At 44.8% G+C, this 15,902-nt stretch overlaps 1 protein-coding gene across 2 annotated transcripts in view; it reads right to left on the bottom strand.

The window, feature by feature from the left end:
* Positions 1 to 2,498: 2,498 nt before the first annotated feature.
* LOC137606210 (cell surface glycoprotein MUC18-like) overlaps positions 2,499 to 15,902 on the bottom strand; it is a 31,135-nt gene continuing 17,731 nt past the window's right edge. Inside the window, exons 3-17 of one of the 2 annotated variants that reach the window (XM_068331356.1) lie at positions 11,178 to 11,311; positions 10,463 to 10,697; positions 10,307 to 10,377; positions 10,115 to 10,202; positions 9,733 to 9,912; positions 9,498 to 9,640; positions 8,894 to 9,020; positions 8,605 to 8,720; positions 8,384 to 8,525; positions 7,495 to 7,625; positions 7,211 to 7,352; positions 6,361 to 6,396; positions 4,783 to 4,912; positions 4,248 to 4,365; positions 2,499 to 4,058 (exon numbers count right to left, since the gene is read on the bottom strand). In XM_068331356.1, the coding sequence (XP_068187457.1) occupies positions 4,056 to 4,058; positions 4,248 to 4,365; positions 4,783 to 4,912; positions 6,361 to 6,396; positions 7,211 to 7,352; positions 7,495 to 7,625; positions 8,384 to 8,525; positions 8,605 to 8,720; positions 8,894 to 9,020; positions 9,498 to 9,640; positions 9,733 to 9,912; positions 10,115 to 10,202; positions 10,307 to 10,377; positions 10,463 to 10,697; positions 11,178 to 11,311 (1,796 nt within the window). In that variant the 3' untranslated portion in view covers positions 2,499 to 4,055. The other variant, XM_068331355.1, reaches the window with a different exon arrangement.

Here is a 15,902-nt window from a genome sequence, read left to right as displayed (position 1 = left end):
TTCATGAACAGATTGACTGTAGTTCCTAGAGGTGTTGCTGTTCAGGTCGATATCTTCATCAGGGCTCCAGACCTTCATGCTGACCCAGAAAACCAATAAAATAAGCTCCAGCAGCTCAGAACCATCTAGATCAAACCCAGAAGGTCTGACATGAAGTTCTGTGGAGCTGTCAGAGACTGATTGTGCATTGAACTGACTGATTAAAGTTATTCCACTCAACTGTGTTTAAAAAAAATGTGACCAATTAATATTTTTACCAGCGACTAAGGAATCAGTATTCAGAGTTGTGTCTGAAGCCACCTGATGAAGCGTTAATCCAATTAGCTCATTTCTTTTATCACTGAAAACAACTTCCTGTCTTTGGAGACGAGTCTAATGAGAATAAAGCAGAACAATGAGCTGAAACAGACTTCTAAGTTACAGCACTGAGTCAGCATCAGCTCCTCTGCAAATTAAAGATTTATCATTCATATATTAAGTTTTAAAGGTTCCCCATTTTTCTGTCACCTGTTTCTAAAGGACAGCTTTTCCTCACCACTCTGGAGCTCCTACTATAAAGTGCTTTGAGATAACTGTGTGTGACGTGATCTATATAAATGGAACTGGTCCTGATATGGTCTATATAAATGGAACTGGTCCTGATGTAAAGCCCTGTGATGAACTAGGTGAGCCCTATCTGTGGGTGAAGATGGATGAACGCCCCCTAGTGGTCAGATTAAAAACCGCGCTACAGATGAACTGGAGCTGCACAAGAAATAGAAGCAAGAAATATTATGTTTGGAGTAATCCTCAATTTACGAAGATAATTGGTTCCGATAAATTGCTCGTTTATGAAATTCCAATTTATAATCTGTCATTTAAATGCCATTATTATCCTAAATACGGAAGTACTATTTCCTAAGAATGACCAGAAACAATTACAGAACGTAAAAACAACACATAATAAATTAAAATACTGCAGTATGATAACGTAGCTTTAACATCTCTCCCTCTGCTAAATTCATTTTCTACGCGGGGATATAGAGGCTAAGAAAAGCTTTAATCCACTGAGCTATTCCACCGCATTTACATAAATGACGCGCTGGTGCACTTCCTGGTCAACAAACGTCAGACACGCCCCTTAATTAATTAATCAATCAATCAATCAACTTTTATTTATTCAGCGCTTAATCACATCAGCAGACATTTCGAAGCACCTTTGCAGGCGGAGGAACCCAACAGAACGTGTGTTTGATTACTCTGTTTGATTTACGTCAAGTTTCTCGGCTAACTCGACCAAAAATAAACATCAGATAGCAAAACATTCAGAGTTCAGGGTTAGCGTCAGTTAATGCTTCCGGGCAGATACCCTGAACCGAAACTATGGTTCCTACCTATCATTTACCTCCTGCAGAGAGACAACCTGACAACATCAAAAAGTCGATAAAATACAGGTTCATTTAGATTCAAGTTCAGTCGTTCTCGATTACACGTCGATTTAAAAAAACACAAAAGAAAAATAATAATCAAGTTTACATCGTTTCACCCAAATTTATGTCTGTCCACATGGACTCTTAAAAATCATTAGAAAACCATAAAATGCACATAGGAATAAAAACATGTAATCATATTAAAATACATATGCATGGTTCCAATATCTACTGTCGAACTTCGCTTGTAAATCGTGATTGTTTTGAATTCAGCTTAGTTTTCTGTAATCTTTTGCTCCTTATAATTTAATCCTTAAGGAGGAAAAGAGTAACACTTCAAGAAACACCCGACCAGTTTTAAGCGCATCCAACAACAGTCATGTAAACGCTATAAAGCACTGAATCAGCCACTCCACAGTACTTTAGCATGTAGCATGTAGCTTACCTTTAGATTGGAGGAGGAGGAGTTATTGTCGGTCAGAGAGATGGTCACCACTACCACTATCTTCACTAGCCTGCACTTTATCATCCATGACAAACAGTAAAGTATCCAAAGTAGGAAGCCGGAAGTTCTGAGATGCTCACAGAGTCAACAACCAACAGGGGAGAGCTACATGATTACGGCGGTGCTGCCCCCTGGGGGGTTGTGGCAGAAAAGGGAACTGCAGGACATGGTCGAACATGGCTTGTCTCCAAACCGTTCGTAAGTCGAGTGTTCGTAAATTGAGGACTACCTGTATTCTTTGAACACAGAACACCGTCCATCTTCCAGGATAAACATGTTATCGTCACCTGAAGTCGTACTTTAATAAGGGGGGAGTAGCTGATTGTTTTGCAGGAGGAGCGGCTGCAGTAAGACAGGATTGAATTTGTTGCAGATGTTTGGTGACCTTCCTCCTTCCAGACTCCAGATGGAAATCTGAGCTACTGTTGGAGTCATTTCCAGCTCGTGCTGACAGCGGTTTGGAGGCAGCGCTCCTTCCTGCCTCCTGACGGAGAACACACTCAACCCCCCCAGCAAAAAGAAGCCACATTCCTAAACCACAGTTTCATAACTGCTAAAAAAAAAAAAAGACATCACAGAACAGCCTCTTTCAATGAAACATTTTTATTTGGCGTTATTTTCTTGAAAAAAAAAAAAATACAAAAATGCAAGCATGAAAGAATCACACAAACGCCACTTAAATTACTCACATTTTGAAAAAAGAACTTGAACATTTATTTTCAAACTTGTTGTCCCACTGGTGAAGAATCAAGAAAAATAAACACAAAATTCTGCTTTTTTTTAAGTTGAACAGAAAAGATGCGGTGCAGATTTATTGGTTGTTTTATGGCTTCTCCCGACCATAAACCGAACCCATCGCACACGAGGACTCGTCCTGCCTGAGGACATCACACACCTGGATTCTCCTAAAAGTCAACGACTCAACTCAGTGGTAAAAAAGGAAAACATAGCACAACTTTTTCAACGCTGCAAGTCTTCTGGGCAGAGTCAAAACATTCACAAGAACCAACAACGAGTGAACAATCAGGATTAAAGTCAAAAGAAGGAGCGCAGCGGCATAGCTGCATGTTTGAAGTGATTCTAACCACGTCTGAACTGAAACCAGTCGTTCTCAAACTGGTGTGTGTGTGTGTGTGTGTGTGTGTGTGTGTTATCATTAATGAACACATCAAACATGTAGCAACACTGGAACGCTTCCTCAAACCTAACAAGCTCTGAGTGGAATCAAAGAAAACACATACACACAAAAAAACCCCAGAACAAATTCAGTGTATGATGCATTCTCCAAACAGCAGAACTTTGACCTTTGACCTTCAGGAACAGTTCAGGTCTGAGCATTACAGATATTTAAAAACAGTACAAGGGCTTGATAGCAGTTTGCAGAAGAAGGCTCCCAGGGTGGTTTTTAGAGATTTGATTATCCTGCGTTTCACAATTTCAAGTCTCCTGATACTCCAACTGTCCTGGACTTCTGTTCTGGAGGAGGTGGAACAGTTTTTATGTGGAATTTCTCCAAACAGAACGTGGAACTGAAGCGTGGAACAACAAGCCTCCTTCCAGTGTAAGTCAACCGACGGTTAGGAGCTACTGGAAAGGATCAGCCGGACTCATCTTCTCCAGGAACACACCTGGACCCGTGGACACGGATCGACATGCACACAACCCAGACGCTACGGTCAAATGAAAATGTGACTGCCAAAATATCTTAAATAACAAAATATATATAACTATTTACACTTCTGTAAAAAACGCACAGAACTATGGCAGAGCTGAACACAGCTCCAACAACAAGTAGAAAACAAAGAGAAACTGATGATAGGGAAGCAAAAGGAAGTCAGTGACTGTACATACAATATGTACAGTGTGTGTGTGTGTGTGTGTGTGTGTGTGTGTGTGTGTGCGTGTGTGTGTGTATATGTTGCTGTATCAATCTACCAAATACTGCCAAAAACAAAGCATGTACGGGGAATGTCCAGGTGTGTGTTCCTCTGCAGGTCTCAGATTATTGGGAGCGTCATGTCTCCAACTCCGACTCACACATACACATACTCACACTCACACACACACACACACACACACACACACACACACACACACACACACACTGCCGGCTCTACACGTCTCGCTGCATGTTTTCACGTTTACTGTTGGGAGAGATGGAAGAGGCGTCCGTGAAAAACAGTTTCATCCAAAACATCTGCAGTCAGCTGTTAATTCTCTGCACACACATAACTGATTTGTTTATCAATACTAAATTATTGATCCGCTATCACATCAGAAATGCTTTACATGTCCGGTTTAAAGCCATTCCCGTGAGTGTGTGGACCAGTCACCTGCTCATGATGGCCATTTTTGTCTCCATTGATGGCCTTCAGCAGGACGGCTTCCTCCTTCTTTGTGTTCATCCTCATCTCCACGACGACGTCCTCTTTGTTGTTCTTCTCTTTGGTGCTATGGAGGAAACCAGGGTCACAAATCGCTGATGAAACACGTTGGGTGTCAGGAAAGTGACAGCAGGAGTTTTAAAAGGAGTTTTAAATTTAATTTCATCCAAATCTTTCTGTTTAATGGATTTCTGGTTTAAGTAAAAGGAAAAAAATGTGAACAAATCCCTTAAAAACCACCTTTAATGCATTTATTCATCTTTTAATACTTTCCAGCTTCTCTGGAAAGGTTGCTGACTCAGTGTGGTTCTGTGTGGTTCTATTTGACTCTGTGTGGTTCTATTTGACTCTGTGTGGTTCTATGTGACTCTGTGTGGTTCTATGTGACTCTGTGTGGTTCTATGTGACTCTGTGTGGTTCTATTTGACTCTGTGTGGTTCTATGTGACTCTGTGTGGTTCTATGTGACTCTGTGTGGTTCTCACATCTCTTTTTTCCCTGAGCGTCCACGCGAGAGCTTCCCCTTCTTGTGCAGGCAGTAGACGATGCCGCCGATGATGGCCAGCATCACTAGACACATAACGATCACTGCAATGATCACACCATTGCCTTCAGCTACACACACACACACACACACAAACACACACACACATAGACCAGGTTAGTACATTTTCCTGAGCATTCTGGGGGGAGAGAAAGACGTTATCAGGGTTCATTGTGTGGAACAAGAACTACAAATCAGAATATGACTTCACTTCTTTTTCAGTCTTTGTAAAACAGCCCCGACCCTTTAAACTCTATTAGAGGAGATGTTCTGCATCTTAAGAGTCTTATCCAACAAAGTTCACCCCCTCATGCAGAAGATATAATTAGCAGGGCGTGAAATTATGTCAAATTCCAGTCATTAAAGTTGCAGGACTGCAGAAAAATGTCATTTATTTTGTGCAGCATCTGTGACCCATAAACCTAATAAGTCTGAGAATTTATTCAGATGATTTGATTTAAAACAGAGCATTTAGTTCTTTTGGTTCTTGTGTTAGTTTGCTGGTCGATTCGAGGCCAAAAGAATACTGTTGGAAAATACTATGACTACCAGTAACACAGGAAAGAACTGCAGTATAACCACACAGCTTTGTGTTATACACACATGTAATTATTAAATGAACGTTTCAAGTAGGGAGGAGTCAGGAATGAATCAATATATGTGATCAGCAGTAAATCTGACAATATCTCTGTTATTTATAATATGTTAAATAATTTTCACACATTTTACTGATAATAAATTGCTAATTTATTACTTTTTGATCTGAAATTAAACTATACATAATGGCAATGGTCACCACCTACAATACACAGATAATCCAGAGTTCATCTGACATGATTACACTAAACTATGATTTGAAGGAAACCTGTTAAATCCAGCATTCACTCATTTAAGCCAAAACTTTTCTTAACTTTTACCATGTCTGGATTTTATTTGCCTCGTCTGGATTCAGTTCTGCATTCTGCTTCAGCTGATTCAAAAATAAAGCCAGACTAAAACAGCGGTAGCTTTTCAGCATCATACCATTCCTTGTTTGTAGCTGTGCTGCTTGCAGGACTGTTTACAACAGATCCTCCTAACCTTCATAAACAATAAGGAGAACCACCAAATATTTACAAGGCAGCTGTCTGCTCTGTCTTTGAGGCTCGTGATGATTTCATCGCTGTCAGAGGAAGACAAAACTATACCTCTATTGACCGTAAAAAAAATTTTTTAAAAACTGATGGAAATGTCAAAGTGAGACTGTGTTTGTGAGCTTAACAAATGCACGCATCAGGTTTTTACTGGGGATTTTGTTCAAGAATCATCACGACTGTTGCTGCGCTTGAATGTGCTGCAGTTGAGATTTTTCTCTCTGTATCAAACAGAATATTTCATGTGCTCCTGGGGCGACCCGAAGATCTGCAGCCAACTGAAGACAGGCTGGATTAAAGCCGCCGTGATGCATAAATAATCTGGAGAGACTCAAACCTTCATTGTCACAGACAGAAAACAAGACGAAGCGAGTCGATGGTCTTACCAGACTGGAAGGGAGCGGCTGGGGTGACTCTGCCAACTGTGAAGAACACAAACACACATTTTCAGATCTTTTTTTTTTCAATTTAACAAGAAAAAAACCCAACAACAATAAAATAATCTAAAACAAATTAATTTTAAGAGATAATCAACAAAAATACCATCTTAGAGCAGGAATAAAGACTGACAGCTACACCTAAATAAAAACCAGAGTGGAGGTAGTGATGAATTCCCAAACGTGTGTTCACCGTCTCTCATCCATCGCTCCCGTGACGAATGCAGCTTAACTTTAAAGGCTCTGTTTAGACCAATGTCCAGCGGTTGGAGTTAGAGACGCTTCTCCCGGCTGTTGTTTCTTCCAGAATCAAAACTAAGTTTCATTTTCTTAACTCAGCGCAGTTGATTCTCTTGATTCCTCCACTTTTGAACCATAGATTCGTTGATTTTAACCTCTCTCGCTGCTGCTCTATTACCATTCACAACCCTTCAGCCAAATAAATGTGGTAGGAGGTAGCCTTGCGCCATGTTCTCTAATTGGTCTATCGCTGCCAGCGTACGTAGTGACGTATTACGTCCTATGTCAGTGGGAAATGGCCGATCTAGCGCAGCGTTGACTAAAATCGCACAAAAAGTTTTACAGGTTTTGGAACTCAGTGCCCGCGACCCGGCCCCGAATAAGCGGTTGAAGATGGATGTAGGGATGGAACTGAGTGCACTCATTAGACGCTTTGTGTTAAGAGGCGCAGCGCTGATTTTTGATGAAATCAAAGGCTTTTAAGCGCGCCTTATTGTGCGCAAAATGCGGCATGCTTTCATCATTCAGGATGCGGGTCCGGTTCAGATGAGACTCTTACTGGCTTCGATGCTGAAGTACTTGATGTCGGTCCCTATGTCGTTGGAGGCGTTGCACAGAGCGCTGATGTTCGACGTGCCTTTGACCGACACCACGCTGCGAGTCTTGTGATCGCTCGTGTTGCTCACCACCTCGTGCCAGCTCTGTGGAGACAAACACCCGCTCATAAGAACCCTTTGACGCCAGTCGCCATCATCTGACTGTCAAAATAATGGTTAGCGTCACTCAGGCTAAAGCTAGCAGCTATAGCTCAGGTAACTGTCACGGTGATGTCTGATTGGCTACCTGGCTGCCGTCGATGTTCCAGGTGATGCTGGGCAGCGGATGTCCCACAGCCTCACAGATCAGGTTCACCATCCTGCCTGCTCCCTTACCCTGCTGCACCTCCTGCTGTACCCCCACCAGCTGGGGACCGCCTGGACACACACGCACACGCACACGTACACGCACACACACACACACACACACACACACACACACAGACACACACACACACACACACACACACACACACACACACACACACACACACAGGGAAGCTGTTTCACATTAAAAGCTCTTTCACGACATTCTCTGGTTTCCCGGGGGTCATCCTCATTTTCCTCTTAACAACAAAACTTTGACAAACTGTTTGTTTACAGGACTGCGTCCAAACTTCACCTGCGTGTTTGTTTCCCATGCACATGAAGTATGTCAAAGGCTTGCAGTAGACGTCTCACGGTCCTGGGTTTTGTCTTGGATTATTACCCATTTTATTTTGTAGTCATGTCCTGTGTTTTCTTTCCCTCCAGGAGTTTCTCTCTTTGTTCTTGCACCTTTTGGACTCTGCTTACTTTATGGCTTTACTGTTCGCATGTCTGTTTTGGATTTTCTTTTCTCTTTTGTAATTAAGCTTTTGTGTTTCTTAAACTCCTGAGCTGAACCTCCCTGTCCTGGGTCCTGTTTCTTAATCCAGCCCTGACAGAACAAACTGACCCTGAGCAAAAGAATCACAGGGACCAAATCCACCGACGAGACGAGACCAAGACAGCAGGAAGCAATCAGACACTCAGAGTGGAGTGAAAGTCGCCAGGCACAAATAGCATGAAAACAGGAAAAGGGAAGCACACACAAAGTCCTACAAAATAAAACAGGAAGTAATGTAAGGCCCCGGGTCTGTGGAGAGGCGACTGACCTTGGACAACGATGTGAACGGAGCCTCTGGTGTGCAGGTCAGGCATGGAGGGACAGGTCACCTCACAGGTGTACTCTCCTGAGGTGTTGTAGGTAGCATTGTTCAGGTGCAAGGTGTTCCCCGTACCAACCTGCTGATTGTCCTGCAAACACGCACACACACACACACTTACAATCTACAAACCAGATGATGTTCAGGTTCTCTGCTGGACTGATGCTCACCTTGAACCAGACGGTGGATGTTTCCAGGGAAGACAGAGCGTTGCAGGTCGCGGTCAGATCTTCTCCTATGAGCATGACCTCCAAGTCTTTGGGTACCACCACAGCCGGGTCCAGGTCTGTGCACAAACAAACAAACAAACAAACAAACAAACAAGCAAACACAAAAATAAACAAAGCAAGAAACATATTGTCAGCAAGTTGATCATGATACGATTAGCATATCTTTCAAAAAAGACAGGAAGCAAGGGAAGACACCTTTGGGTGCGTTTGTGTGTTTGTGTGTGCTTACAGTGCACAGTGAGATTATGATCTCCGTTCAGGGTTTTGTTGCTCCGAACACGACACTGGTAGATTGCGCTGTCGTTCCGTGACACTGCATTCAGGGTCGCCACGTCGCCCTTGCTCTCCAGGTTGCTCTGTAAGAAACGCCCTCACCTATTAAACAAATCCTAAATATTTAACTGTAATATCCAGCCTGTCTTGGTTGATGGCAGCTTTTAACAGCTTTTACTTGACTGTCATGACAATCAGTGGAGAGGAAAAACAACTCAGCAGCTGTTGGAGTTGATCAGAGTGCTTTTCTTAAGTAATCACTGACTAAACGTGTTAAAACAGGTTAAAACTGAAAAAAACGTACATGCAGTGCGCCCGCGTTACTCGCGGTTAATGCGTTACAGGAACCACACGCGAATAACGAATTCCACGATGTCGCGACAGACTATTTATCTTATTATTTACTATTTGATGTGGGCATGTGTCCTCGTCGGGTCAGCCTTCGGGGTCAGATCAGAGACGATACACACTCATGTCTACACGACCCCGTTGGGCTCTGCATATCACATTCCATAAATGACACAGACGACAGATGACAGAGGCGAGAGAAAGAACACTACCATGCTTCCGCTTGCTTCTATTTTTATGAAAAAGTAGGACGGCGGGGGCATGCCGTTTCCCACGCAACGCAGCGTCACTGTATCCCCCTCTATCACCAGGCCCGGGGGAGACTCCCTCTTCAGCTCCAACGTGGTGGTGGGGTCTGGAGACAAATGAAGCATCTGTTAAATCTAGAATCAGACAGTTTGATCTCAGATGAGCGATCGGAGCTCACACAGGTAGAAAAAGGCTCACAGTGAATGAGGACGTGGACGGTGTTGGACTCCAGCATCCAGACAGATCCCGGGACGAAGTAAGACACCACGCAGGAGAAACGGGCGTATTTGTCCTCCCTGGTCACCTGGTACTCCAGCGTGCTATGGACGGCGAAGAGGCCATCGGAGTGTTTGGTGGTGAGCGTGTCAACCTTCATTCCTGGGATGTCGACATGATGCAGTCGGTGTTTCATATTCACAAATTTCAGTGAAGTCATGTTTACAATCCTGAACCCACAAAGGAGCAGGCGCTAAAACGCTAGCAGCGGGTAGCAGATGCCACACAGCGAGGCTAATGATTGCTATCGTGGCTTAGCATCCAGGCAAACGCCGGGATAGTTTAACCTCCCGATTGGACTTACTTTGTGGGTCGGGTGTCAGGGGCCTCCTGTCCTTGTACCAGGTGATGTTGGGTTTGGGATAACCGTTCCGAGTCTCACAAGACGCGACCTGAACAAATTGCATTGACAAAGCTTTATTTGTTGAAAGGCAAGGAAACAGACAACGTCACAGGGAACACAGTTCTACATGTCTTTAAGACTGGCTGGACCCACCTTAGATGGTTTCAAATTGTTCACAGGTATTGGCGTGGTAACCCCTTCAATCGCTGGTTGCGTCGGAGGAGCTGAATAAACACATCAAGAAAAGGAAAATAAATGTCAAAGAGGTTCAGACAAAGGTTTGGTGACGTGTGTTCTGGTCTCACTTACAAAACACTTTGAGCTGGGTCTTGCCCTCGCGGAACCCGGCTTCCATTCCGTTAACCTGGCAGAAGAATTCCCTGTTGTCGGAGACCTGGAGGTCCCGGATTAATATGTGGGTTCCCCAGATTCCAGACCGCACATCCATTCGTTCGCTGTAGTTCGTGCTCTTGTCCACCACCTTTATTTTGCTGTTGTCGTAGAAGATCCGCCAGCGCTTACCGAATGGTTCGGCGGGAGTTTCCTGTGGGAAAACAGTCAGGAAGGGACGGGGGGGAACACAGTCAGCACAGGAGGACACAGTCAGAACCCACCCTTCTGCAACGCTCCAAGAAAAAGGGCTTTAATGTAGGGAATGTCTGCAGGTGTAACGTCTTAAATTGAAGGAAAAGAGTCTTTTAGCAGAAGCACAAATGTTATGTGCTGATAGTTTCTGGCTGCAGACAAATAGTACAAATGCACTCCTGCAGAGATGGACCACATGGGCAGCCTCTGCATGAGTTAATGCTGGACCTGGACCTGAATCTGGCTCAGATGCAGACCTGTGGGCTAGAGGCTTATATATCATTAAGGGCTCCACAGGCGTTTAGACACTAATGCAACTGAATACACACAATCTAAACTCCAAACACCCCATAAAGCTGCAGCCTCTCTCCACACATGCTGGGCTCGACAGCTCCAGACCGCCGGCATCAGTTCTTGAACCGGGTCCAGCAGTACTCACCACAAACCACTGAGTTGTGATGTTGGACGGAGGCCTCTTGATCTTGCTGAGGGTGTAGTTGCAGGTGAGCTCGACTGATTCACCCCGGTACGCCTCAAGCACCTTAGGCATGGTCACATCCACCTTGGCCCACGCTGGAAAACATAGACATGGACATAAATCATTCACTCCACACTTATTTGACCAGTTTTACAACAGAAGCTTTTAGTAAACTTGTGTTAAAAAAGTGGATGTGTCATCCGGTCGGTTTTCCTCTGTCAACATTTAGAGTAAAACAAAGAACTGATGAATCCATCATTCAACAGTTCTAACCACGTCTAAGGATAAACATAGATAGATAAAATCTTTTCTTTAGCTCCTCTATCCTGGTTTAATTTCATTCATGAACCATTCTGACACAGAAAACCACTTTAAACTCAGTATAAAAATATAATTTCCCCATGATCCCGTTCCCACTCACTTACGTCTATGTCTAATTTTCACCCTCCATCATAGTTTAATTGGAAACTTCATTGTTTTTGGCTGATGACTGACTGCTTTTCCCGGCCAACTTGGACCAGTCTGCCATGTTAGGAGAACAATGAAGAAAAAGCTTCTTGTCCACATGGTATAATTTTCATGTCCCTTCTGGCTGACTATAACCACAAAACCACATCTTGGCCAGAAACCAGTTCCCTTGGCATCATGGGGGAAATGTAGGCACGGAAGGGCCGGCCAGCAGCTTTTTCAGCCATGTTGGGTTTGGCTGCTGTTCCAGAGGGGCCGGCTCGCATGGCGACAAAGACAAACAAGATAGCACAAAAACTCCATTATGGTCAGTTTGACTGATGAGTCTAGTTAGAGCTAATCACGCAAAGTGATAAAGGATGCTTCATCGCCCTCCTCTTCCTCCCAAACACCATCAGATGTGACCGTCTGATGTTTTGGGGGATTGAACCCGTCGTCTGTCGTCACTGGTTCTGTTCTTTAACTCGACTAATTCAGTTTGACAACAATAAACGTTCAGACATCCTGTAGTATGCATGCCAGGGCAGGAAGAGGCGGTGTAACTTTTCAAACTCAGCACCACGGACTAAGATTTATTTCAAGTTAATTTCCCTGATGGAACCTCCTTAAGGGATCAATAAAGTTCTATTCTACTCTCTACTCTTAGATCGCCACGCCGGTTCAGCGTTTACGTTTGAGGAACTTTAATAAACTCAATAATGTCTGCAGTTTGGAGTTCTGTCTGCAGACGCCTGACGAGAATGTCTTCAAAAAAGGGGGCAGATTCTATCAGTCATGGAGGAAATTGACTGATTGATTGATTGATTGATCCGTTGGCATCCTCAGCCACACAGAACCAAGCTCCACCCCTCCAGGAAGGAGGAAGAGTTCAGTTTTTTCAGCTTTGATGGAACCAGTTCAAGCGTGACAAGAACTTAAGGGTCCAGTTGCTGCCCTGCTGACTCCATTCAGCTCCCCCCGTCCTGTCCTGTCCTGTCCCCCCCCTGTCACCTCACAGCCAATCATTTGCACAGGTCATGTTTTTCTTCCTGCCCCTCCCTCCGATGCCAGTGTGCAGCCAACCCATTCCTTCAAGACATCAGCAGCGCCGTGTTGTTTGCGGGGACAGAGATGGCGTGAGGCGGCTTGAAGACGACAAACAGATTATGACCAGAGCAAAATATGTCACAGAAGTCAGTGTCAAAAATGTCGCGTCTCTTTGGGGCCATGCTGCTAACTTTTCAGCTAATCCGATTAGCACTGGGCGGTTGCTGGGGATTTGGCTTCCAAAGCCAACCTGGGACCGGTCTTATCTGTTCCTGTTGTGACTTCATGCTGCACGGACTAAAGCGCACACACGCACACACACACACACACACACACACACACGACCCATGATCCATGCACCCTGACAACCAGACTGCTGCCTGTGGGCGTGTGTGTGTGTGTGTGTGTGTGTGTGTGTGTGTGCACACATCTGTGGCTCTCTGTCGCCTGTGTCTGGATGATACAGCGCTAATTCATTCAGGAGAATCACACACACACACACACACACACACACACACACACACACACACACACACACACACACACACACACACACACACACACACTGCCCCGGCATATTTGGATGTGTTGACAGGATCAGGCCTCTGGCTGGACAACGAGACTCCAAATGACTGGTCTGACAGAGAGGCGGGGGGTGTGTGTGTGTGTGGGGGGGGGTGGTGGCTTTGCCAGCAGAACATCAACACAATGACAGTATTTTCCGCGCTATAAGGCGCACCTAAAAAGCCTTTAATTTTTATTTAATCCTAATCAAGAGATTATCAGAGTGAGACTTTTAACAGCCAAGATTAAATGTGATTTTTTTTTTTTTTTGCCCTTCAACCTTTTCTTTGTGATCGAAGAGACGGGATTCCCTGCTGACCCCAGTCATCACCGAGAGGACACATATCTCCAAACAGATGTTACAGAGCGCCAACATTTTTTTAATAGAAACATCTGAATGTGAACTTTATTCAACAAGGGATTTATTTAGGAGTCAAACAGCTGAATTTATTCCATCTTAAGCTTTTATTTCCTGTGTCCTTCACCTTTAACACTACCACAGCCCCCACCCAGTGCCACAGCTTTAGTCATATATCTGTGTCTGCTCAGCAGCACTTTTAACACCCGCACATTATTTGCAGAGGCTGTGGAGTGTGTTAGCACGTATAAAGGTGTAATTAGGAGGATAAAGGATGCGATCATTTAGTTTTCTGTGCTTCCATTCAGAGCAAACAGAGAAAGATCCACACAAACGACACATTAACAGACACGATGAGGGGCATCCTTCCAGCACAGCCCCTCATTGTGCCTCTAACACACAGACAATACCCTCAGACGCTAACTAAAGTGGTCACTGTGATTAGCCTCCCACTTAATTAACACTGTCAGCTCAGGCCTCTAGTAGATCTGCAGCCACCGATAAGAGTCCGAACCAACCGGCCTCATTTACCCCCCACCCCCCCTAATCCCTCACGAGTCCACTGAGGCGCAAAATGAGGCGAAACTCTTGTGAGAACAGAAAGATCTGGTAATAAATGATCTATTAACCAACAGGACATGAATTCTGGGGAGATGGGTATCAAAAGAAAAATAAAACACTATTTTTTTCCCCGTGTAATGGGAATATCAGAGCGTGTCTGAAAGCCACTCATTTGATTTCGGTCATACGGGGAAAGAAAAACAGCTTTTTTTTTTTTTTTTGAAGCTACTTATGAGGACGCGTTGGAGCCGACTGACGTTTTCCTGGACCTGCAGACTCCTGGAATAAAAGTTAAGCGCAGACGCTGTGGGCTCCTCAGAGGGCGGCGGGTGTAAAAAGCCAGCATGTAAGTGTGAATGACAGGGAGGAGGATTTCTCGCTACACAATCCTGGTGTGGTGTCGGAACACCTGGGGGACCCCCTCTGTACGCGGCCCCCACATCAAAGCTTCCTGAAACCCTCACGGTGAAAGCGTACGGTGGAGATGAGAGCTCCTTGTCCCGCGGACTGACGGCGCTTTCAGACGCAGCATCTGGCACAAATCTCTCGGCAGACTGTTCCCCGGGTGACAGGCGGCGGCGGCAGCGGCGGCGGCGGCGAAGGGTTCGGCTTTATTCTTTCACATTGAGAGATAAGGAAGTGCTGCAAATCTCCTCAAAGGCACCTCTTTATGCATCAGTGATCCCCCCCACCCACCCACCCTCCCTTTTCATGCAGTGGACCATATCACATCTCCAGCTTGGGACCTCGTTCTCGACCCCACCGGTGATGGAGGTGGGCTCGCTCACGTTGCATTGAATCATGCAAACTTAGCAATTTTTACTTCACTCTTGCACATTTTTTTTTTGCAACAATTCCTCGTATTCCAAGGCGGGTGGGACGGTCGATTTTGCAGTATCAACATAAAGGAAAAGGTTTTGTGATTTCATTCTCGGCGTGTTTCTGACGTGTTTGGAGGATTTCACGTCTAATCTCAAAGGACAAGTCCAGCGACTTTTCAGGCGTCACCACTCATTCCTGCTGGTTAGCAGCTTCCTCTGCAGCGGCGTGAATTTTTCATCATCGCACCCGATGGGCGAGACGTCATTAAAGGAGGAACATGAATGTTTTATTTATGCTGGTATCTGATGTTCACTAGTGAGTGTGGCTTGTTCCTATTCATCCGCCATCAATTTACTCCCCCCCGCCAAGACCTGCGGCGCTGAGACATGCAGGTCGCTCCGCAGCCACACAATGGTTAATTAAAGGTCAACAGGCTAAACACTCCCGTTACATCGAGGGGGGGGGGTCTGCTTTAGCTATTAGCAGAACAAAAACAAACCTTGACGTAAGCCAATAGTGGTAACTGTTTTTACCCGACTAAAAGGCTAAAACGCAGCAAACATTTACGATCAAGTCCGTCTGCTTGTCGTAAAAAAAAAAAAAAGACTCGACCCCATAAGCCGCCGCCGGGTCCATCATCATCAATCACCTGACCGCCAAAACGTCAGAACGAACCGCTCCACCGTCAGAAATACCCCAACCACCACGCAGCGGATCTGAGACGGAGCTTTAACTCTGTTTGGGTTCCACTTCCAACATCAACATCAGTGCGAGGGTTCAGGATCAAACTGCTTCTCCTTATAATCAATCGGTACGTTTGAGCGAAGCACAAAAACCACCAATACGGAGCGATGTCCAGACATGCGGGCCATAAAACAACCAGATAA

Source organism: Antennarius striatus, chromosome 13, assembly GCF_040054535.1.
Source record: "Antennarius striatus isolate MH-2024 chromosome 13, ASM4005453v1, whole genome shotgun sequence".
In the NCBI taxonomy this organism is placed as follows: domain Eukaryota; kingdom Metazoa; phylum Chordata; class Actinopteri; order Lophiiformes; family Antennariidae; genus Antennarius; species Antennarius striatus.
Note: the sequence above shows the minus strand (reverse complement) of the source record. Positions and strands in the feature narration are given on the sequence as shown.